General features: G+C 47.1%; 1 protein-coding gene across 5 annotated transcripts in view; it reads left to right on the plus strand.

Moving 5' to 3' along the window:
- The window catches only part of GNPTAB (N-acetylglucosamine-1-phosphate transferase subunits alpha and beta), a 145446-nt gene that overhangs the window by 16952 nt on the left and 103331 nt on the right, over nt 1–25163 (plus strand). For all 5 annotated transcript variants that reach the window (XR_004540199.1, XR_004540200.1, XR_004540201.1 and 2 more), the window contains exons 4-7: nt 3754–3795; nt 9691–9896; nt 12159–12220; nt 23638–23772. Coding sequence is in view for 2 of the 5 variants with exons in the window: in XM_033953309.1 (XP_033809200.1) it covers nt 3754–3795; nt 9691–9896; nt 12159–12220; nt 23638–23772 (445 nt within the window). In the remaining 3 variants the exon portion in view is untranslated. The remainder of the gene's footprint in view (nt 1–3753; nt 3796–9690; nt 9897–12158; nt 12221–23637; nt 23773–25163) is intronic.

Below are 25163 nucleotides of genomic sequence, written 5' to 3' on the forward strand. Positions count from 1 at the left end.
TTCTAGGGCTTATTTTCGGGATAGGTCTTATTTTTGGGGAAACACAGGGTATGAAGGAAGCTGCCTGTGCCTTTTCATCTTGTGTACTGCACTTTAACCAGAGGAATAAGCAGCAGTCATGTATTAACCAGTAGCAAGGTGGGCAGGCCACAGCAGCGCCATCTGAGGGCAGTTATTTTGGGATGTTCACAGAAACTCTGCCTTTTCAGTAATGGCTCCTACTCTTCGGAATGCCCTTCTCTTATACCTTTGTACGGAAAGTTATTTTTCAACTTTTAAAGCTCAATTTAAAAAAAACTATTATTTTTCACAGGCCTTTAATACGTAGAATGATCTTGAGAAAAAAAAAAACCCCACCATTTAAACAATGTTTTGTTCTCAAGTTCAGTTCTGTAAAGGCAACCCATCAAAGGGCTTTCAGTTCTTATAGGATTACAATTAACATTCTTAATTCTCTAAATAGGCTCATTCATTTTCATTTCCTCATATTTTAAGTCCTTATTACCTCTTCCAATCCTTTATTCTCAGCACACAAATTTTCTTACTAGTTTTCTGGTGGTTATTTGGAAACCCCCTGTCATATATTTTCATAATTAATCTGTACTTTGTGGAATTTTCTGCCTCAGAGCAGAGCTGTCTTATAAAAAGTTTTATAGGGTGCTTTCACTAAAGTGTGCTAAGCAGTTATATGAATTAGCTGCAGAGCCTCTCTGGGATGGAGTGGATTGTTCATTGCAGTTAACACATTGTACTTATTGTGCTAACTGTAAATACACTGAAAATGTAGTAAAGAACCTTTCTGTGTGTTAACTGTGAGAGAACATACTGGGAATGCCCTCGACAAGTGGCGTAGTAAGGGATCGGACGGACTGTCAGAGAGGTTCCGGCGCCGTGTCTGTGGGGGCGCCGGAACCTCTCTGCCACGCTCGCGCCATCCTTCTCCCCCCAGTACCTCTGTAGATCTTCGCTAGCGCAAGCAACTTCTCCTGCCTGTTGCTTTTGTGTCAGCCTGGCTCCCCTCGGAATCACTTCTGGGTCAAGTGGCCAGGAAGTGACGTCGGAGGGAAATCCAAAGCTGGGGCAAGGAGCATGCTGGAGAAGATTTAGAGGTACGAGGGGGGGAAGGGAGAGCGCAAGTGGGGGGGAGTGGAGAGGAGGGCATTGGGGGGGGGCACCTCCTACCATTACTATGCCACTGCGCTCGACAACTACTACACAATCTTTGCACTCACCATATATTAATTTTTATCCCAGGACAAGCAGGCAGGTATTCTCACTAGTGGGTGATGTCATCCGACAGATCCCTGATACGGACGTCTCACAAGCATGTCTTGCTTGAAGAAACTCAGAAGTTTCGAGATGCCCGCACCGCACATGCGCCAGTGCCTTCCCGCCCGATGGTCCGGGCGTGTCTCCTCAGTTCTTTTCTTTCCGCAGAGCTGAGAAGTCTTACTTCGATTTCTGCGCTGACTGAACTCCCGTTCTTTTGCCTTCCATAGCCGCGGTTTTGAGTTTCTTTTACTCTTATCGTGTGTTTTATTTCTTTTTCAAAAAAAAAAAAAAAAAAATTCTTCCGGCGATTCGGCCGGGTTGGCCGCGTGGCTCAGGCCCCGCTCCTTCAATCTCACGGCGGAGCTTTTTCGGCCTATGTCCCGGCCAATCACCGGTTTTAAAAAGTGTAGCAAGTGCCAGCGCGCGATTTCGCTGACGGACCCGCATTGACGCTGCCTGCAGTATCTTGGTCCAGAACATTTCCCGAAATCGTGCCGGCCTTGTTCAACACTCACAGCACGGGCGTTTAAGCGTTGCTGTTTTTTGTGGGAGTCGATGTTCAAGATGGAAGCTGTGCCAGACCCTTCCACTTCGACTTCGGTTGGTGCTTCACCCTCACATGCGAAGCCCGCCACCGCTCCTGCTGCTCCGGGTCTCCTGAAACTGGTTTCATTTGTCCCGGTTACGACCCCGTCTTCGGCGCTGGTGCCTTCCGTCTCTCCAGTTCAGGTACCGCCTTCCACAATCCCACCCGTGGTTATCAAGGTGCCGAAAGCTTCAAAGCAAAAGCACTCGGCCACGAAGGAGCGCGAAGACCTTGCTGGAGGACCCCCTTTCGGAGCGGATCCCTCCATATCGGCTTCGTTGCGGTCCCTTTTGGAGGCTCAATTTGTCGAGCTCATGCAAACCATGGGGCCCAAATTGATTGCCACCATCCAGGGTGACCTCCCGGTTCCGATCCCGGGGGGCGGACCGCCCCCTCCTCCTTGCCGGTCGACATCACTGCTTGGCGAGGAGGAGCGACGTATGGTGGCCGGTCCCTCGAGGCGGGCCTCCTTTAGTGATATGCCCCCTTTAGAACCCATCACGCCTCCGTTCGAAGAGGCCTGGAATCCCTCTTCCGGTAATCGAAGTCCTGGGCATCGTAAATCACAGGAAAGTGGTGTTTCTCATTGGCCTCGCTTCTGCCCGACATGACAAGGTGGTTCTCCGCACGCACCTGAAATTCCTTCCTAAATTTGTCTCAGAATTTCACCTCAACCAATCCATTGTGCTTCCAGTGTTCTTTCCGAAGCCACATTCTCACCCTGGAGAATCCGCCCTGCATACTCTGGACTGCAAGCGTGCTTTAGCCTTCTATCTAGAATGCACCAAGCCTCACAGAACTGCTCCTCAACTTTTCATCTCCTTTGATCCGGACAAGTTGGGACGTCCTATTTCTAAGCGCACCATCTCCAACTGGATGGCGGCTTGCATCTCATTCTGCTATGCCCAGGCTGGATTGCCCCTTGACGGAAAAATCACAGCCCATAAGATCAGAGCGATGGCAGCTTCTGTAGCTTTCCTCAGATCAACTCCGATTGAGGAGATTTGTAAAGCTGCCACTTGGTCCTTGGTTCATACCTTCACTTCACACTATTGTCTGGATACTTTCTCCAGACGGGATGGACAGTTTGGCCAAAAAGTATTGCAAAATTTATTCTCCTAAGTTGCCAACTCTCCCACCATCTCATTCTGGTTAGCTTGGAGGTCACCCATTAGTGAGAATACCTGCCTGCTTGTCCTGGGATAAAGCAATGTTACTTACCGTAACAGTTGTTATCCAGGGACAGCAGGCAGCTATTCTCACGTCCCACCCACCTCCCCTGGGTTGGCTTCTCTGCTAACTAGCTGAACTGAGGAGACACGCCAGGTGCATCGGGCGGGAAGGCACTCGCGCATACGCGGTGCGGGCGACTTGAAACTTCGAGTTTTCTTCAAAGAAGCGTCCGCATCGGGGCTTCGTTGGATCACGTCACCCATTAGTGAGAATAGCTGCCTGCTGTCCCTGGATAACAACTGTTACGGTAAGTAACATTGCTTTTTCATGTATAGCACTTTGATATATATTTATATATTTTTTATTTACTGTACAACTCACAAAGCAATCCTTTTACTAAGCTGAAGTGCCAGTGCACGCTTACTGCAGCTTAAAATGGCTTACAGTGGGATGTGCTCTGGAGTCCTGTGGTAACTCTCTGATTTGCATATGCAAACGACATGCTAAAAAATATTTTGAATTTTGTCACAGAGGAGCATGTCTGAGGGTGGAGAGTGGGTGTTTCTGCACTAGTGCACAGCTACATTACTGCACACTGATTAGCACATGAGCCCTTTATGCTTACTAGTTATAAGATTGTATTAGGATTTTTATAAACGTGCGGTAATTGTAGACACGCGCTGGACTGTATTACTTCACTACGCCCTTTTGTGCTTGTTCAGGGAAAGCCTTGGGAAGAACACCACGGAATCGACCAAGATAAGGTAAAATAAGAAGCAAAGTTAATCTTTTGACCATATCATTTACAATTTAAGAGAAAACAATACGGTGGCCTCCTGGTTTTATTTCATTGTGGTGGATTAACCTGAGGTCTGCTCTTTTAAGAACTGACCTCCCTTCCCTTTCCTCCTGTATTCTCCTTCCCCTCTTCCCGCCCTCTTATTTTTATTTTTGATGTACACTTACCCCTTTGCATTCGCGGTGATAGGGGAACGGCAAGGCAGCGAATAGTGAAAAACCGCGAATAACTTTTCATATGTTATTCGCGGTTTTTCCTTAAAAAAAAAAAAAAGGCACAAAACCACAGATAACCTGACCTATTCCAGTGAAGAAAGTGCAACCCTGGGAGCAGTGATTTCTGTGATGTAAATTTGGGGGGTGAGGCCTTCGATCAAAAAACCGTGAATAACCGAAACCGTGAATACGGAGGGGGAAGTGTAATTTAAAAATCTCCCTCCCTCCCCCCTCTTATGTCCAACATGTCCAAACTTTGTCCTTGTCTAGGCTATAACTTGCCTTATTTTATTTTTAATGTTTTATAAATTTTAGTATTATAAACTAGCCAGATACTTGTGATGGTCAGTATACCAAATTGTAAATAAACTTGGAAATAAATAAATTATTCTTACTGGGCTCATTGTGTAGGAAATGGTGGCATGTTAATGCTTTTTGTAGTCATCACGATTGGCAGATGCCCACTCGTATTTCTAGTAAGGAAAAGAGAAGGAAGGAAGGAAATAAAGAAACCTGCTTCTGTATAGCCATTAGACCTGTTCAGTATTTCAGTGGTAATGCAGAGAGATTGGATTGGATTTCTTACATATGAACAACCGCCTTATCCGAACAACCACAACCAGCCAAAGGAGAACCCATACACCATTCATGCATCCCCCAATCAGAGGCGTCAAACGCAAAAAAAATGTACGATGGCCTACTGGCCACGCAGGCAGTGAAACTTGACCGCCAACTAGCCAATCTACTGACCACGACACCAGACTACAAAACTTTCAGAAAAGAAATAAAAACCCTGATATTCAAGAAATCCATCAAACCAAACTAACACCACAAGAAGCTCTTCAGTCCCCCGAAGTAACCCGTTCAACTCTGTAACTCTTCTGGAAATGTCCAGATAACCTCTTATGTAATCTGCCTTGAATCGCAAGGTAATGTCGAAATAAAAGTCACTAATGTAATATAATGTATTAAGCGGTTTACAATACTAAATATAGGCATTGAGCTACTCTCTCTGTCCCGAACGGGCTCACAATCTAATTAAGCATACAAGAGAAGACATCACTAACATTACAGAGAAATATAAGAGGGAAGAAAATACCCCATGGAAAGTAAACATTGAAGGCAAAGAAACTCCCCCACCTCAAGATCCAAGAAAATGAGTATTATAGTTGCATTGTTAGTTTAACTGTTCTATTTTTCCTTATAATCTAAATTTATAAATGTCAATAACAGGAAAGATTACAAATTAAACTAAAGTAAACTCTAGAGCAGTGGTTCTCAACCCTATCGTGGGGACCCCCCCAGCCAGTGGGGTTTTCAAGATATCCCTAATGAATATGCATGAGAGAGATTTGCATATAATGGAAGTGACAGGTATGCAAATCTCTCTCATGCATATTCATTAGGGATATCTTGAAAACCCTACTGGTTGTGGGGTCCTCAGGACAGGGTTGGTAACCACTGCTCTAGACAGTTTTTAGTTCTGAGTTTCATTCCGGCCCAATAGACTGAACAAACGCCTCAATTTATCATCCAAGAAAGGCTAGCGCCTGATACAGTGTTTAGCTAGAGACGTTCGTCAATGGACTTTGGATGGATCCATAGTGAAGATGAGAGAGAATGGGTTTCAATCATTTCCGGAAGGAGGAGTACGAAGTATGGAATTCCAAAGGCAGGGACATGCATACGAGAAGGCTCTTTTCCATGTTGCTTTATACGAGACAATATACAAGTCTAGTCAATGTCATGTGTGCCAATGAGTGTTGAGGATCTGTGAATAGTGCAACATTGATTTGACCTGTGCATTGTTTTGCATTTCATCACATCTCTCTCTACTCCTTATGCAGGCATTGTCACTGAAATACAGTGTGTTGGGGGTCCTTGAATTGTTCTTTTGGATATAAAGACTTTTTATTGAGAACCAGTGGTTCCTTTTCTTTTTTGTTGTCCTACCCTGTTCCTTTCTTCTGCTGCTCTGGGTGAATCAGTTCTTCCCGTTTAATAATACAATAACACCCCTCCCCCCCCCCCCCGAAATTCACGGTGGTTCTGTTCCAAGAGCACCCACGAATTTAGAAAAACTGCTAATGTGGTTTAGGAACGGATCATAGGCGGGAGAAGGCTGTAAGGGTGGCGGCGGGTGCTAAAAAAACAATATTTAGGCTGGCAGGCGGTTTGGCTTTGCAAAAGGCTGGCAGGGGAGAAGAAGAGGAATTGGCTATGCAGAAGGCTGATTGGCTGATGGGGGAGAGAGGAGGAGGAGGAATCGGCTGTGCAGAAGGCTGATTGGCTGATGGGGGGAAGAGCAGGAGGAATCAACTTTGCAGAAGGCTGATTGGCTGACTGGGGGGGGGAGGGAGGGAGAAGGAGGCATCAACTGTGCAGAAGGCTGACCGGGAGGGGAGAGGAGGAAAAATTGGCTGTGCAGAAGGCTGATTCGCAGACTCAGTCATTCCCTGTATTTTCTGACCGGAAGAGGCAGTCGGAAAATATCGCGAATGACTGAGTCCACGAATTGTGAATTTGCGGGGGTCTATTGTATTTCCAAGTAAGAACAACATTTTGAATTGACTTAAAAACAACTGTAAAGGGGGTGGAAACTGATCAAGATGGCTGCCTGAAGCACTCGACAGGATGCCACGGGAGAAATTTTTACCTATCAATAGTAAATAGGAAGGCTAAGTCCTGGGTATTACCTGTTGAACCCGGGTCTGCCCAACGTTTGTCTGGTCCCATGGACGCCTTTATGGAGTGGGGTCTGACTGCAAAACTGGAAGAAAAGTCTTTTGCTGGAGGTGAGAGCCAAACGGAGAACTCTATATCCTCCTTTGAGGCAGTCAGTCTTTCTCTGGAAGAACGAAGAGCTCCGGATGGGTTACACTCCCTTCCTGGGCGTGACATCGCAGGGAATAAGGAGAAACGAGCAGCCCAACCTGCAGACCACGGGGAAAGAGATGGCTCTGCAGCACAGATATTGCAGGCTGAGTGTCCAGCTCAGCTGCGATCCGGTGCGGTCATGAAGACAGGAGGGGGAGTGCAGGACCCACTCTGTCTGGAATTATATCAAGGTACTGTAAAACTGAGTGATTTAGAATTTATTACTGCTTGTCCAACCTTGGTGAAGCCACCGACTATTGACCTGGACTCTATATGGGAAGCTATTTCCTCATTACAAGTATTTTTGGGAACCCAGAAACAAACCTTAACTTCCCATTGTGCTAGAGTGTTATCAGAGTCTTCTAAATTAAAAGACAGAGTGGAGAAGTTGGAAGTAAATTACACTGACCAAGAGACTAAAATTGGGACTTTACAAAACCAATGCCAGCTAATGATGAGAGATAGTGATATTATTAATTTTAAACTTGAGATATTGGAAAATTTATCAAGATGGCAGAATCTCAGATTGATTAATTTTCCTAAAGTAATTACTATTACACCGCTTGAGATGTTCAAGAGATATTTATCTGAGGTTCTAAAAGTTCCAGAATCTTGACAGCGTGTTGTGTCCTTCAGTGGCTGTATTCTGTTTGTGGCACGCAGCGGCTTGAGTTGGCTGGCGCGTGCAATCATTTGAGCAGTGGTGGTGGTTTCACTCCTGATAGCTGGCACCTAGAGGAATGGCTGGAGGGTGTTGTGCAGGTGCTGTGAGGTGTCCCATGCTGGCTGGAGGGTGTTGTGCGGGTGCTGTGAGGTGTCCCATGCTGGTAAAAATTCCCTGCTGGAAGGGGTGCTGCTAGACACGGGGGAGCAGGGAAGGGGTGCTGCTGGACACAGAGGAGGTACAAGGAAGGGTTAAGGCCTACTGCTGAACAGGGGGATCAGGTAAGGGGTGCTGCTGGACACGGGGGAAGTACAAGGAAGAGTTAAGGCCTACTGCTGAACAGGGGGATCAGGTAAGGGGTGCTGCTGGACAGGTGGGGGAGGTCAAAGTTAGGGAGCAGGGAAGAGGTGCTGCTGGACAGGGGGGGAGGTAAAACGAAGGGAGAAGGGTTGCTGCTGGACAGGGGGAGCAGGGAAGGGGTGCTGCTGGACAGGGGAGGAGGTAAAAAGAAGGGAGAAGGCCTACTGCTGGACAGGGGGAGCAGGGAAGAGGTGCTGCTGAACAGGGAGAGCAGTGAAGGAGTGCTGCTGGACAGGGGGGGGAGGTAAAACTAAGGGAGAAGGTCTGCTGCTGGACAGGGGGAGCAGGGAAGAGGTGCTGCTAGACAGGGGGGAGGTAAAAGGAAGGGAGAAGGCCTACTGCTAGACAGGGGAAGCAGGAAGGGGGTGCTGCTGGACAGGGAGGAGCAGGGAAGGGGTGCTGCTGGACACAGGGGAGGTAAAAGGAAGGGAGAAAGGCTACTGCTGGACAGGGGAGCAGGCAAGGGGTGTTGGGGAACAGCCGAGGAAAGAGAGAGACAGAAAGAAAGAAAGACAGACAGAAAGCGACCAAGGAGAAAGAGAAAGAAAGAACGAAAGAAAGACAGACACACACATCTATTCTAGCACCTGGTAATGTAACGGGCTTAAAGACTAGCATATATATGTATGTATATATACTAGGTGAAAATTATCAGAGGTTTAACAATGAAGAAACAACCAACCTGAGATGTAGTAATGCCCTAGTGAACAAGTCCTTTGTTAATCCAATGCTAAATAATCGAAAATACAAATGAATATCAAATGCCACAATCTGACAATATAACTAAATAGCAGCAAGCAGACCCAGGATCAAAAAAACAATAAAAATTGTTGGTAAGACCAAACCAGTAATAAACAGACCCAGACACAAATGCAATAGAACACATCAGTGCTCATATGAACTTGGATGCCATATTCTCTGAGTTGGTCATTCTTTCTAAAATGTGGTTCCCTGTTTCCCAGACAATTTTCAAAGGCATAGTATGCACAAGGAAAAGTTTTCTGAGACTTAGCAACAGATTCATAGATCTGAAAATGGCCCTCTTAATACCGTTCTCCTGTGGTTGAAAACAATTTTTCCTGATCGAACTGAGGTTATAAATTATATACGAGGGTTCTTCAAAAAGTTTCCATATTTTCACAGGAAGGGGTGAGAGGGCTTGTCGTAGAATGTCATGTGACTGGTCAGTCAAGCAAAACAAGGTGATTGTGTGGAAAGGTGATGTAATTTACTTTTGAGATACAGTAAAACCTTGGATTGTGAATAACTTGGTGTGTGAGTGTTTTGCAAGACGGGTAAAATATTTTTATTAAATTTTAACTTGATAAATTAGCGCGTATACGTGTGGCATGTCATCACAACTGAGTTGAAGATGCTGCGAGGTCTTGAAATGCAAATACGCATTGTATACACGCGTCACAGCTGAGCCGATGGTTCTTCTCTCTCTGACACGGGAGTGTAGTAACTGTTCTAAATGTACTACACTTCAGTATTTTTATTAAAGTTTTTGGGTTGTGGAGTTTCCATTATTTCTTATGGGGAAATTCGCTTTGACATACGAGTGCTTTGTTTCCAGAACAAATTATGCACGCAAACCAAGGTTTTACTTTATGTAATAAATAGTGTTAAAAAAATAAAAGTCTGAAAATGTTTTGAAGATCCCTCTTAGATGCTAGATTTTCGAGTGGCACTTCTAACTTTCTCAACCGTTGATGGGTCCTGATTTTTTTGGTGTTTGCTGCAGGGAGAAGCATTTGGAATGTCTGCTGACCCATTGCATTAAAGTCCCAATGCTTGTGCTTGATCCTGGCCTGCCCGCCACTGTCACTTTGAAGGACCTTTCAAGAGTCGAGTTATCTTTCCAGTCTGCTAGTAACATGTTCCGTGTGGCGAAACCAAAAAATCCATCTACAAATGTTACAGTCATTACGTTTGATACTCAGAAAGAAGGTAAGAATTCTGTACTGTTTTTGTGTGTGTGTGTGTGTGTGTGGGGGGGGGGTTGAAACGTGATTTTAAGTATTAACTGGATTGTGTTCATGTCACATAAATATTGAGTGAAATGGTGTGGTAGCCATGTTGGTCCACTCTACAAGGTGATATGTAGACATAAAACAAAAACATAAAGGTTTTTAGTGCTGGCATGCTGAATGCTCTCTCCACTGCCCCGAGGCTCATAGGAACTCTGTGACTGTTGGAACAACACAGAGCTTTCAACATGCTGGCTTGTACCAAAACCTCTTTTATTTTATTATTAGGTTTTTATATACCGTCTATCTAAGGTTATCTAAGTGGTTTTACCATCAGGTACTCAAGCATTTTCCCCTATCTGTCCCGATGGGCTCACAATCTATCTAACGTACCCGAGGCTAAGGAGGATTGAGTGACTTGCCCAGGGTCACAATGCTCTCCGCTGCCCCGAGGCCCATAGGAGCTCTGGGACCGTCGGAGAAGCACAGAGCATTCAGCGTGCTGGCCGGCGCTAAAAACCTCTTGTGTGGTTTTGTAAAAGGGGGAATTAATGTAACTTGATCAGGTTTCTGGTTAAGGCCCCCTTTTATCAAGGCGCATTAGGGGTTTTTTTTAGTGCCAGCCGCTACGTTAAAATCTCCGACGCTCACAGGAATTCTGTGAGTGTCGCAGTTTTCACCGCATCAGCCGGCAATAAAAAAGCCTATCACGGCTTGATAAAAGGGGGCCTAAGTAAATCCAATAAAAAGTTATTATTTTTTTTCCTTTATGCTTTTGTTTTATTTCTATACATAAATATTGAATTTCATTGTGCAGCATGTATGGCAATAGCAGTAGAATTTACTGTTAATTATGAGAGACATTTTATTTCGGATTGAACCTCTCCAATCCAGGTCTGCATGTCAGCCTTGGTAAGGGGCTCGCCCCCACCCCCCAGCTCTCCATATCGTGGGACTCCAAGTCTGCCACCTCCGTCAAAGTCGGGCCAGAAACTCTCTTCTCCTGGCATCACAATATCAGCTCATTTACTGGAGACTGAAACTCTTCACACTGAGGGGGAAGTGATTATCACATTGGCTACTGTTAAGATGGGTTATTTTACCACTAACATTTTGTGCAGCAAGACCGAGTTACTAATAACTGAGGTTCACAGTAAAATAACACTCTAATGTTAGTCCACATTGATAACTTCCCCCCCTAATTCTTTTGTTCAGTTATCTGCATTGCTCTTATAATCACTGATTTTAATACGCTGGTGTCTAATGCAAAGCTGTCCACAAGGTTGTCAAAATCCTTTTCTACATTATCCATCCATAAAATTGTGTGCTAAAGTCACACTAACCTTGATCAAAGCTTGAATGCACTTTATTGCGTTGGCCTCCTGGTGTGGAGCTAGATTGTCAGGGATACATTAGGGGCAAAGGGCCAGATGCACTAAAGTCAGCGATTGTTGCTAAACCAGTTTTGATTGCTTTTAGTGATCCGAAAAAAGCGACTGGTCAAGACCAGTTGCTTACCTGTTCCACCGATACAAAAATACTTATAGCATGCTAACCCTTTTTTTTTTTTTTTTTAAATGGGCACAGATGCTGTGTGTGTGTTACACAAGCACAGTATCTGCCCTATTTAAAAAAGAAAGAAAAGAACCCCCCCATGACATCCCCCTCCGAACTGGCACTGGGGATCGACTCCCCCTCCCCCCTTCCCATGGTAGCAAAAACGGCATGAGGGATGCCAAGCCAACCCCCCCCCCATGAGAAAAAATTGGCAGGATGGATGCCCATTCCCTCCTGTCAATGGATGCTCCCCCCCCCCGAACCAACCCCTACCTTCCCCCCTCCCCACAAATAAAAGGCAGGTTGAAATGCCCATTCCCTCCTGCAGCAGATGCTTCCCCGAACCCCTCTTTCCCCCCCCCCAGTACCTTTGTCTGAAAAGGACAGGAGGGAGGTTCTGGTCCGCCGATCCAAAATGGTTTAAGCTATAGAAGCTCTCCATAGAGAGAGTGGACAATTTGTGGAGGGGCAATAAGCAAAACAGAATTTTCTGTGTAATGTTTGCTGCAGTTATCAGTGCAAGCCAAGTGGGACAATTTAATTAGTTGCCAATCTGTTAGGGAAAGGAACATTGTGGTTGTCGTACTTTTATTTATTTTTTTCCAGAGCCTTGTGGCAAGTGGTGTGATCTTACAATTTCTTTGTTTAGTTATAGAATAATCCTGTTTCTGATTTATTTTGTCAGCTGAAGAGGCACATTTGCACGTTTCAGAAGAAGAAAAGCGCACCGTCTGGAGAGGTTACATGGTAGGTTTTGTCCGGGGTTTTTGTCTGTCTGCAAACAGTCCTTTTACAATTTGATATCTCCTCAGCCTTTGATGCAGTGGACCACTCACTATTGCTCCTGTATCTGGAAGCGTTAGGAGTACACGGCAAAGTGAAAAAAATGGTTCACGGAATTCTTGACCAAAAGAACCTACGAAGTATGCCATGGAAGGCGTGTTATTAATCTAAGATGCAGAAGGAAGGGAAACTAGACAAAGGCACCGTGAAGAAGAAAGACAGCTATAGGTCTCATTACCAGCACTAATCCTAAACAAAAATAAGGATTGGATTAATTAGAATTAAAGGCTAGTTGAATACAGTCTCTTATCCCAGGACAAGCAGGCAGCATATTCTTAACGCATGGGTGACGTCACCGACGGAGCCCCGGTACGGACCTTTTTAACTAGAAAGTTCTAGTTGGCCGCACCGCGCATGCGCGAGTGCCTTCCCGCCCGACGGAGGAGAGCGTGGTCCCCAGTTTCTTCGTTTCCGCGGAGCGAAGAACACGCATGTGTTTTCAACGGCCGTTGAAAAACTAATTTTTGCCTTCCCGCTCGCGTATTTTTTCACTTTTTTTCCTTTTTTCTTATCGGTTTCCCTTTATTTTTGTTTTCACAAAACGTCGAGTTTTCCTTATTTTTTCAGGCCGGGGCCTGTTGCCACCATACAGGCCTCCGGGTTCGATTTTGCGGAGGCCGTGTTTCCATTCATGCCCCCTCAACCGGGTTTTAAGAAGTGCCAGCGGTGTGCACGCCCGATCTCCCTCACCGACCCACACAATTGGTGCCTCCAGTGCTTGGGTCCAGAGCATCGGGCTGACACCTGCACCCGCTGTGCTACACTTAAAAAGCGTACTTTGAAAAATCGGCAGATCCAGCAAAATATTTTGTTTGGTACCGGATCTGCCATGGAACCGGCTGCGACGTCGACGGCACCACAAAAGTCGGCACCGACGAAATCAACACCACCGGACCCTTCCTCGGGGTCGTTGGGCCCAGGTAAGCCGGCTAAGAAGCCTCCCACTTCCCTTGAGCGCCCTCCTGCCACGGTTGCGACACCGGCCCTCCCGGCACCGCACCGGCCCCGCAAACGCTCCGCTCCGATCTCGGTGAGTGCCTCATCATCGGCTTCCTCATCGCCGGAGCGTAGAGCGGCACCTATGGTACCGAAGAAGAAAAAAGCGGTACCGGTGCCTCCCCTGGACGACCGCATCGCGGCCATACTCCAAACACAGTTACAGGAGCAGCTGCAACAACAGCTCCAACAACTGTTGCCGGTGTTTCTGGCACTGCACCTTCCGGTACGGGACCGGTCCGAGCCTCACACTGTCCCATCGGTGTCGACCCCCTCGGTACCGATTAATACTTCCATGCCGGTGCTCTTGGCAGAAACACCTACAGTACATACCCGTGATGCTGCCGACCCTGTCCGGTCCCAGGAACAACATCGGTCTTCCTCACCCGGTACTGCCTCGGTGCGCTCAGGCAAATCTCTTTCAAAGACCCGCCATGCCGAGCCCTCCACACCGATGTCCAAACGTACGCACCCCGACGTTAGGGACCCAGATTTGTGGGAAGACTCCCCTCACGGTACCGAGGAGGACGCTTCGTCAACCGACGAAGAACCCTCCATGACCGACACCGTCTCCAAACCAGAGCAATCCTCTTTCTCCAAACTCCTTAGGGAGATGTCAGCAGCTCTTTCCATTCCCTTAGAGTCCGACTCTAAAAAGTCTCAGGCTTTCCTCGATGCCCTAGACTTTGAGCAACCTCCCAAAGAATTTCTGAAGTTGCCCGTCCACGACATCTTACGGGAAACTTTCTATAAAAACTGGGAAGCTCCCCTCACGGTTCCTGGAGCCCCTCGTAAATTGGATAGCTTGTACCGGGTTATTCCAATCCCAGGGTTTGATAAACCTCAATTGCCCCACGAGTCCCTCCTGGTGGAATCTACTTTGAAAAAATCTCAGGGTTCCAGTGTATATGCCTCCACCCCTCCTGGCAGAGAGGGAAAAACCATGGATAAATTTGGTAAGCGCCTTTTCCAAAATGCCATGTTAGCCAATAGAGCCAACAACTACACCTTCCACTTCTCCTTCTACATGAAGCATCTGGTGCAACAGCTCTCCTCCTTACAGAAATACCTTCCTGAACGTAAGGTCCCTCTTTTCCAGCAACATATTTCCAGCCTCCTCCAACTCAGGAAATTCATGGTTCGCTCCATCTACGACTCATTTGAGCTGACCTCTCGCGCATCTGCCATGGCGGTGGCCATGCGACGTTTGGCATGGCTGAGAGTCTCTGACCTGGACATTAACCACCAGGACCGCCTGGCTAACGCACCTTGTCTGGGTGATGAACTCTTCGGAGAGTCCCTGGACTCAACAACCCAGAAACTCTCAGCACATGAGACCAGGTGGGACACTCTGATTAAACCTAAAAAGAAGACTCCACCTGCTTGCACCTACAGACAGCAGTCTTCCTACCAGCGCAGGTTCTCGGCCAGACCTCTCAACCCGCCTCAACAGCAGCCTCGCCGACCTCATCAACAGCATCAATCTCAGGCTCGCTCACAGTCTCACCAACCTGCCAAGCCTCTCCCTCCGTCAAAACCATCTCAGCCCTTTTGACTTTTTCCTCCAGGGCATAGCCAGTCTCCCATCATCATTGCCTCTTCCTCAGCCTATCGGAGGTCGCCTCCAAATCTTCCTCAGCCGTTGGGAGGTCATCACATCAGGCCAATGGGTCCTCAACATCATTCGCCACGGCTACTCTCTCAACTTCCAGATTCTTCCACCAGACAATCCTCCCGTAGAGTCTGCTTCTCACTCCTCCCAAACCCCCTCCTCCTGAGGGAGGTCCAATCCCTCCTTCTTCTCAATGCCATCGAAGAGGTGCCTCCGGACCAAAGGGGTCAGGGATTCTACTCCCGCTACTTCCTGGTTCCCAAGAAGACAGGAGACCTTCGTCCCATCCTCGATTTCAGGGACCTCAACAAGTGTCTGGTCAAGGAGAAGTTCAGAATGCTCTCCCTTGCCACGCTTTACCCTCTTCTCTCTCAACACGACTGGCTATGTTCCCTGGACCTCAAAGAGGCCTACACTAACATCCCAATCAATCCGACTTCACGTCGCTACCTACGGTTTCAGATACAGCACCGTCACTATCAGTACAAAGTGCTACCTTTTGGCCTCGCTTCATCGCCCAGGGTGTTCACCAAGTGCCTTATTGTGGTGGCGGCCTTCCTCAGGTCTCACAACCTCCAAGTGTTCCCCTACTTGGACGATTGGTTGGTGAAAGCACCTATGTCTCCACTTGTGCTACAAGCCACTCATCACACCATCTCTTTCCTCCATCTCCTGGGTTTCGAGATCAACTACCCCAAGTCGCATCTGCTTCCCACACAGCGACTTCAGTTCATTGGAGCAGTTCTCGACACCACACTAATGAGGGCATTTCTCCCCTCCGACCGTCAACGGACCCTGCTCCACCTCTGTCGTCAGGTGCTCCTTCATCACTCCATTCCTGCCCGACAGATGATGGTCCTCCTGGGCCACATGGCCTCGACGGTCCATGTGCTTCCTCTGGCGCGACTCCACCTCAGGACACCTCAATGGACTCTTGCCAACCAATGGTCACAGACCACGGATCTTCTTTCTCATCCCATCTCTGTGACATCGTCTCTTCAGCAATCTCTTCAATGGTGGTTGAACTCCTCAAATCTTTCCAGGGGTCTACTCTTTCATCTACCCCCTCACTCCATGATCATAACCACGGATGCCTCCCCCTATGCGTGGGGAGCTCACCTGGGAGATCTACGCACCCAGGGACTCTGGACCCCTCAGGAGCGTCAACATCACATCAATTTCCTGGAACTCAGAGCCATGTTCTATGCTCTCAAGGCCTTCCAGCACCTTCTCTGCCCTCAGGTTCTTCTCCTGTGCACAGACAATCAAGTCGCCATGTACTACATAAACAAGCAAGGCGGCACCGGATCTCGCCTCCTTTGTCAGGAGGCTTTCAGCATCTGGACCTGGGCCACGGCCCGCAATCTCTTCCTCAAGGCTGTCTATATCCAGGGCGAACAGAACTCCCTGGCCGACAATCTCAGCCGCATCCTTCAACCTCACGAGTGGACTCTGGACCCTTCAGCACTCCACTCCATCTTTGCTCGCTGGGGCACTCCGCAGGTGGACCTCTTTGCAGCGCCTCACAACCATCAGCTGCCCCAGTTCTGTTCCAGACTCTTCTCTCCTCATCGTCTGACCCCAGATGCATTCCTGCTCGACTGGACGGATTGGTTCCTCTATGCCTTTCCTCCACTACCTCTGATGTTGCGGACGTTATCCAAACTCCACAGGGACAGGGCCACCATGATTCTCATCGCTCCTCGGTGGCCTCGCCAACACTGGTTCTCCCTCCTGCTTCAGCTCAGCTCCAGGGAGCCCATTCCTCTTCCTGTGTTTCCTACTCTACTTACGCAGCAACGTCAGTCTCTACTGCATCCCAATCTGTCTTCGCTCCACCTGACAGCTTGGTTTCTCTCGGGCTGACCTCTCCAGAGAATCTGTCTCAGCCTGTCCGTCGCATTTTGGATGCCTCCAGGAAACCGGCCACCCTCCAATGTTACCATCAGAAGTGGACCAGGTTCTCCTCTTGGTGTCTCCTGCATCATCACGATCCCACCTCATTAGCGGTGGAAACTGTACTGGACTATTTGCTCTCTCTGTCCGACGCTGGCCTCAAGTCTACCTCAATCAGAGTCCACCTCAGTGCCATCACTGCGTTTCATGAGCCTATCCTCGGAAAACCTCTCACGGCTCATCCACTGGTTTCCCGGTTCATGAGAGGCCTCTTCAATGTCAAACCACCTCTGAAGCCTCCTCCTGGCGTCTGGGACCTGAATGTGGTTTTATCAGCCCTCATGAAACCCCCTTTTGAGCCTCTTGCCACAACTTCGCTCAAACTTCTAACATGGAAGGTGCTTTTCCTCATTGCCATCACCTCTGCCAGGAGGGTTAGTGAGATGCATGCACTGGTCGCCGAACCACCATTCACTGTTTTTCACCATGACAAGGTGGTTCTGCGTACCCATCCTAAATTCCTTCCCAAGGTGGTCTCGGCTTTTCACCTCAACCAGTCCATTGTGTTGCCTGTCTTTTTCCCTAAACCCCATTCTCATCCTGGGGAACAGGCGTTGCACACGCTGGATTGTAAGCGTGCCCTTGCATACTACCTTGACCGTACCAGGGCTCACCGCTCGTCCCCTCAGCTCTTTCTGACCTTCGATCCTAACCGTCTAGGTCGTCCTGTCTCTAAACGGACGCTTTCCAACTGGCTTGCTGCCTATATTGCGTTCTGTTATGCTCGGGCCGGTCTCTCACTGGAAGGTGCTGTCACGGCCCACAGGGTCAGAGCTATGGCTGCTTCTGTGGCTTTCCTCCGTTCCACGCCCATCGAGGAAATCTGCAAGGCTGCCACTTGGTCCTCAGTTCACACGTTCACTACTCACTACTGTCTGGATGCCTTCTCCATACGGGATGGACACTTCGGCCAATCTGTGTTACAAAATTTATTTTCCTAATGGCCAACCATCCCTCCTCCCTCTCTGTTAGCTTGGAGGTCACCCATGCGTTAAGAATATGCTGCCTACTTGTCCTGGGATAAAGCACAGTTACTTACCGTAACAGGTGTTATCCAGGGACAGCAGGCAGATATTCTTACGTCCCACCCTCCTCCCCGGGTTGGCTTCTTAGCTGGCTTATCTTAACTGGGGACCACGCTCTCCTCCGTCGGGCGGGAAGGCACTCGCGCATGCGCGGTGCGGCCAACTAGAACTTTCTAGTTAAAAAGGTCCGTACCGGGGCTCCGTCGGTGACGTCACCCATGCGTTAAGAATGTCTGCCTGCTGTCCCTGGATAACACCTGTTACAGTAAGTAACTGTGCTTTCCCCCTCATTTTTTTTTTTTTTTTTTACAAAACCATAGCATGGTTTTAGTAGCGGTGACAGCTCCGACACTCATAAGGATTCTGTGAGCGTCGGAGCTGTTGCCTCCACCGCTGGCACAAAAAACCCCCCACTACTTTCACCCGTCCGACACTATCCTGGGAATTCACCCTCTTAACAGCAAAAGACCAGGTTCGAAGTCTTGGAATTATACTGGATGGCTACCTGTCCCTCTCCGCCCACGTCTCTCAGGTAGTTTCAACATCTTTTTACTACCTACGCCAACGCCAGCACGATCCCTATTAAGTAGAGTGGGGGGAGTTCTCCCCCACACCCCCCGTCGGAGCCCTTTAAAAGGTTTTTCTTCGGTGCAATGAAGTCCTGTGCTGAATTGTCGGCGCTCGTATGTCATGCATCTGTCTCGTGCGCTTAAGACCCGCCACCATTCTTCATAACCTCTAATTTCTTATCATGTCCTTCCCTCATTTATTGAATTGCCTGTAAACCGTGCCAAGCTCTATCTTTATGGAGATGATGCGGTATACAAACTTAAGGTTTAGTTTAAGTACATAAGTACATAAGTAGTCGCCTCCGCCGGGGCAGACCAGAGGTCCATCCAGCCCAGCGGTCCGCTCACGCGGCGGCCCATCAGGCTTATTGCCTGGTCAGCGGTCCCTGACTAATTTTATTGCCTACCTCTACAGTTATCTCTAAACCTTCCACTGCTCTTATCTGTACCCCTCAATCCCTTTGTCTTCCAGGAACCTATCCAGGTCTTCCTTGAAACCCTGTACTGTGCTATTTCCTATCACGGCCTCCGGAAGGGTGTTCCATGTGTCCACCACCCTCTGTGTGAAAAAGTACTTCCTTGCGTTTGTTTTAAACCTGTCCCCCTTCAATTTCATCGAGTGACCCCTTGTTCTTGTGGTTTCTTTCAAATTGAAAAATCTGTCTTTGTCAACCTTTTCGATGCCCCTCAGGATCTTGAAGGTCTCTATCATATCTCCTCTGAGTCTCCGCTTTTCCAGGGAGAACAACCCCAGCTTCTTCAGTCTGTCAGTGTATGTAAGGTTTTCCATACCCTTAATCAGTTTAGTTGCTCTTCTCTGGACTCCCTCAAGCATTGCCATGTCCTTTTTGAGGTACGGTGACCAGTACTGTACACAGTATTCCAGATGCGGGCGCACCATAGCCCGGTACAGTGGCAGGATGACTTCCTTCGTTCTGGTCGAGATACCCTTCTTAATGATACCTAACATTTGGTTTGCTTTCCTCGAGGCTGTGGCGCATTGTGCCGATGCCTTCAATGTCGTGTCTACCATCACTCCCAAGTCTCTTTCCAGATTACTGACCCCTAGCATTGATCCCCCCATTTTGTAAGTGAACATCGGGTTCCTTCTCCCTACATGCATGACCTTGCATTTCCCTACATTGAAGCTCATTTGCCACTTTTTCGCCCATTCTTCCAATGTCGTAAGATCCCTTTGGAGATTCTCGCAGTCAACCGTGGTTTCAACCTTGCTGAATAGTTTGGTGTCATCTGCAAATTTGATGACCTCGCATTTTGTTCCCTCCTCCAGGTCGTCAATGAATATGTTAAACAGGAGCGGTCCCAGCACCGATCCTTGAGGAACCCCGCTCGTGACCCCTTGCCAGTCCGAGTAATGGCCCTTTACACCAACCCTCTGCTTCCTGTCTGCCGCCGTTGTCATCCGACTCACAATCATAACAGAAGTTATGATTGTGAGTCGGATGACAACGGCGGCCTCGGGAGACCCTTGAGACAGTACGTTTGTACGAAACATGTCGGGTCTGGCTCCCAGGTCCAGCTGTGTGGGTTAAAAGCTAAGTATACCCATTACTATGGTATAACTTTTTTTATATAAAAAAGATAGATATATATGAAAAAAAGATATCAAAAGGATAAAAAATGATAAAAATTGTCTAAAACTGTCACAGCATTCAGTTAGGTAAAATACCGATGATGAGTTACCACGCAAATCTCCCGCTATTTTGAAGCAAACATAGCGGTGGAGTGGTGGGGCTGAGGTATTTTAGAGGAATTATTTACTCTCTGGATATCCAACCATGTTTATTTCTACCATTATCTAATAAATTGGAAACATCCAGTGGGTCTCTTGTTGAATTTCATTTCCAAGTTGTTGCTGGTCTATTTCTGTGGCAAATAATAAACTCGAACAAAGGGAGGTATAGATTGCTCCGGTACATGTAGAATTTCTTTAACATTTGCGCATATTAAAATTTCCAAAGATACCTATTGTTATTGGAGTAACAATAGCTATCTTTGGAAAATTTAATATGCACAAATTATTAACTCTACTTTGATTTTCCAAAACTTCCAATTTTTCCTTAGGGGAGAGTGTTATCTGTTACCAGTGCTTCGTGATTTTTTTTTAACTGAAGTCACCTCCGTAGAAATTTATTTATTTTATTAATCTTTATTCATTTTTAAAACTCACAATAAGTGTAACATAAAATACAATCATTTAGTACTTTAACATCACTTAATATATCATCAAATTCTAACTCGCATCAAATATCCCCCCTCCCTTATACCCAACAATTATTCCTAAGCAAAAGAAATCATAAAATATCCCATCCCACCCCCACCCTTTTAATATATCACTTTTAGTTGTTGAAATATCTTGTTTTAAAGTGGAAAGTTCTTTTGCCTGTTTATTCAGTCTCTCCCCTAGTTCATTTACTTGTGGTGCAATTGAGTTTCCCAAATTTACTACAAGATCCCACAAGGCGTCCAGAGTAACCTCTGGTGGTTTGATTACTGTTGTAAAAGATACAAGCGGTAAAGAGAGTTTTGCAGCTCCCAGGCATACCTCTTGTCTGCCTCGGTCCATCTCTGCTGTAGTTTCTTCCTCAGGCGGTCTCTCCAGGGAAACCAAAATCCCCTCGGGATCCTCCAACAAGCCCTAGCTGGCCTCCTGTGGCTCAAAACGCCATCTCTTCTGACATGTTGAGCTCACATGGAGAGCTTGCTCTCTGAGGTTGCGGTTGCGGTACTCTGATGTCGGGACTCAAAATGGCGTCAAGCCCAGGGAGAGCAACCACGGCGTCTCCAGCGGGCGAATTCCCGACAACACAGGCTCCCGCTGCAGACGCCGCAAAAATTCATCTATGGAGCCGATTGGAGGTGCTGCTGGGCGTCGGGAGGCACTATCGACGCACCTACCCCTCCGTTTCGGCATGATTGTAGGAAATCCTCTTTAAGAGAAAAGAAGATTAGCAGCGTCTTCTCAGCAGCTGTTTGTGGCGGCCATCTTGGATCTGTTCATCCACGTTCCCTGTGCGAGCAGCGACCCCCAACCTGCTGTTTGCGCCAGCATCTGATCTTCCTCTGATGTCACTTCCTAGGAGCGGGTCCAGGAAGTGAAGAAGGAGGAAGATCCGATGCTGGCGCGAGCAGCAGGTCGGGGTTGCTGCTAGAGAGTTGTGCGGGGACAGAAATCCCACCCGTCCCCACCAAAATCCCACCCGTCCCCGTGAGGAATCCCCTCCGTCCCCACCTGTCCCCGCGAGGAATCCCCTCCGTCCCCACCCGACCCCGCGAGGAATCCCCTCCGTCACCATCCTTCCCTATAAACTTCAGAAATAGTTATTTTATTTAATTATGCTACTGAATTAAAGGCTCTGGTAGAGACCCATTTACAAATAAGCAAAGAGACTTTATTAATTTGGAAATATTAATTGGGAAGAATACATACTTTGTATATGGGTTTCTACCAGAACCTCTAATGTAAATATAAATACTCAGCTGATGAGAACCCACAAGCTGTCAGCTGAGGACTTCCTTTGCAGTTGGCCGGGGGTCCCTTTTGCCAAGCTTGGCAGGCAGCAGTAGCGTCCCTGAGTCACAGATGCTGGCACCTTAGTGGCTCATGGATGCTGCCAGCGACTGCTGCGCTTGGTGGAGGGGAGTTCTGGCCATCTCTAGAGGAGGTCCTCTGCTGGCGGTGCTTGGGGATCCCCACCAGTCACAGCAAGGGTCAACAAGTACTTCAACACCGTAGAAATAAAACCAGAAATGCATTTCCTTTTCTTTTGAACACAAAACAAAGACATCTGCCATATACATTTCCCAAAGCTAACATATTTTAATCAATAAATTCCGTTTTTTACCTTCGTTGTCTGGAGACTTATTTTTCCATAAAGTTGGTCCCAGTTTCTTTTTTCCGCTTTCCCATCTTCTGTAAATTCTTCTGTTGCTGTCCATTGGTTCCCCCTACCATGGTTCAGCATTTATCTCTTTCTCATCTTTCGTGCCTGCCCACCAGCCCCATGCCCAACATTTCTCCTTCTATCACCCCTCTCCAACACTATGCCACATCTCTCCCTCCATTCCCTTCACCACTGTCCAATATTCCTCCCTCTTGCATCCCTTTCAATCTGTCCCATTGTTCCCTTGCCACATTTCTCACTCTCATCTTTTTCTTCCCTATCACATTCTGTACCTTCCTCCCTACGACCAAAAATTCTCCTCTTTCTTCCATTTGCCGTGTGTGTGCCGTGAGGGAGGTCTGGTGCCCCAGAGTAAGAGCAGGGGTGCCCACACTTTATGGGCTTGCGAGCTACTTTATAATGACTAAGTCAAAATGATCTACCAACAATAAAATTTAAAAAAAACACAAAGCACAATGAAAGGCAGAGAAAATGTTAATTATTCATATTCCGGGTTTTTTCAAAGAGGTCACGGCAGATGACTGTATGCAATGTCACCTCGGTAACAAAATACAAAAATAGACAAATACACCCCCTCCCTTTTTACTAAACCACAATAGTAGGTTTTAGCACAGGGAGTTACGCTGAATGCCTCGCGCTGCTCTCAATGCTCATAGGCTCTCTGCGCTAAAAAACGATATTGCGGTTTAGTAAAAGGGAGCCATAGTGCAAAATATAGACAGCAGATATAAATTCTCAAAACAGACACATTTTGATCACTAAATTGAAAATAACTTTTTCAACATTACTTATATGTCTCTATTTCACCTCCTCTTCATGTCCCCTCTGTATCTCTATCCTTATTCAGTAGGTCCTGCTTACTCTTTCTCTTCTTTGTGTCACTATCTCCATTTTCAGCTTTCCCCCCTTTTCCTTTGTTAATGCACCCTGTAGCCAGAATCTTTCCACCCTCCCTCCACTCCGGCCCAGCCCAGTATGAAATATTTCCTTTTGTTTCCCTCCCCTCTCTCTTTCTCTCTCTCTTCTGCTCCCTCACCCACTTGGCCCTCTCCCTTCTACCTGCACCTGGCAAAACCCCCCTGCTCCGCGGCTCTCTTCAGCAACTCGTCAGCAGCGGTGATCAAGACAAGCTGCCGACATCGAGGCCTAGGTGGTATATAAATACTGTAGCTGAAATAAATAATATTAAATATATACAGGACATTTCTATTTTGATATATTTTTTTTTTTTGTATAGACCACTGATAAAGAAGCGCCGGGGTTAGTGTTAATACAAGATATGGCTTTCCTCAGTGGATTTTCAGCATCGTTCAAAGAGACGGATCAGCTGCGAGCCAAACTTCCCGAGAACCTGGCATCTGAAATAAAATCGGTGAGGGTGCTGCTTTGTTTTACACTCTGACTTTGCTGCCTTGTTTATGAAGTCTTTAATAGGTTGAGAAGAACATGGGGACAATGGCGTAGCGAGGGGTGCCCCTCCCTCCCTCTCTTCTCCACCCCCCACACCCGCTTTTTCCCTGCTCCCTTCTGCCACAGATGACCGCACAGGTCCAGGGAGTTAAGTCAGAGGAAGAGCTGATGCTGATGTGAGCAGCAGATTAGGGTTGCTGCTCGCGCCCCAAACATTAAAGAGGAAGAGGGTGAAGAGAAGGGGTGTGCGTGGTAGTGGGGGGCGGGGAAGGAGCAGGGGAGGCAGCGAGGAGGACCGCTCTCCCCTGCCCCCCCTTACTATGCCACTGCATGGAGACCAAGTTTGTCTCTGTCCTACCTCATCCCAGTGGACTTTGTCCTCATCTGCATGAGCATCGAATATATATGATTTTATATTTAAATCTTTTTATTAAGCTATAAAAAGGGACAATATTCTGTACAACTGTTGTTTGTAAATCACAAATAGAGCCTTTTGTTTGGTGCAGCCTTCCCAAAGATTTGGTTGCCTGTGTTTTTACATCATCTTGGAAAATAATTGGATTTTAGACAAGTTTCTAGAGGAAAAGTGCATAGTCTGTTATTGAGAAAGACATGGGGGAAGCCCTGCTTTCCCTGTATCAGTAGCATGGAATGTTGCAACACCTTGGGTTTTGGCCAGGCACTGACCTGGATTGGCCACCATGAGAACGGGCTACTGGGCATAATGGCTGATCTAGTAAGACTTATTCTTATGTTCTTATGACATGGGTGTAGAAGAGAACCAACGCTGTGTAGTGGATGAACAGAAAAATAAGGGTCTATTAAATATAGGAAATGCTCCTTGATGCCAGCAACAATGGATAAATCTGTTGCAGTAACAGTAAGATGCATGAGCAACTAGGCACATGATGGAAGGACGCTGCAAGTGATAAGAATCTGATCATTGGCAAGAGTGTTGTTGCCACATCAAAGGCAGACAAGACGCAACTTAAGAACATAAGAGTAGCCATGCTGGGTCAGATCAGTGGTCCATCTAGCTCAGTATCCCGTAGCCACAGCGGCCAATCCAAGTCACAAATACCTGGTAAAAAAAAACAAGTAGTAGCAGCATTCTCAGTAGCAGATGATGGACTTCCTCCAAGAACTTATCCAAACCTTTTTAAAATCCAAATGATGTAATTTAACAATAGTTCATTTAAATTCAAAAGCAGTTTCTTGTGTTCATTGAATGAATTGCCAGTTGTCAAAGTCGTGTTAGTTTTTACATATTGATACTAGCATTTTATAGATGTTGTTCCATCTGGTCGGAAAAGCCTTTTTACGGCTAGAGAAAGATACAGGGACACAGTTTAT

This window comes from Geotrypetes seraphini, chromosome 7, assembly GCF_902459505.1.
Source record: "Geotrypetes seraphini chromosome 7, aGeoSer1.1, whole genome shotgun sequence".
Classification (NCBI taxonomy): Eukaryota; Metazoa; Chordata; class Amphibia; order Gymnophiona; family Dermophiidae; genus Geotrypetes; species Geotrypetes seraphini.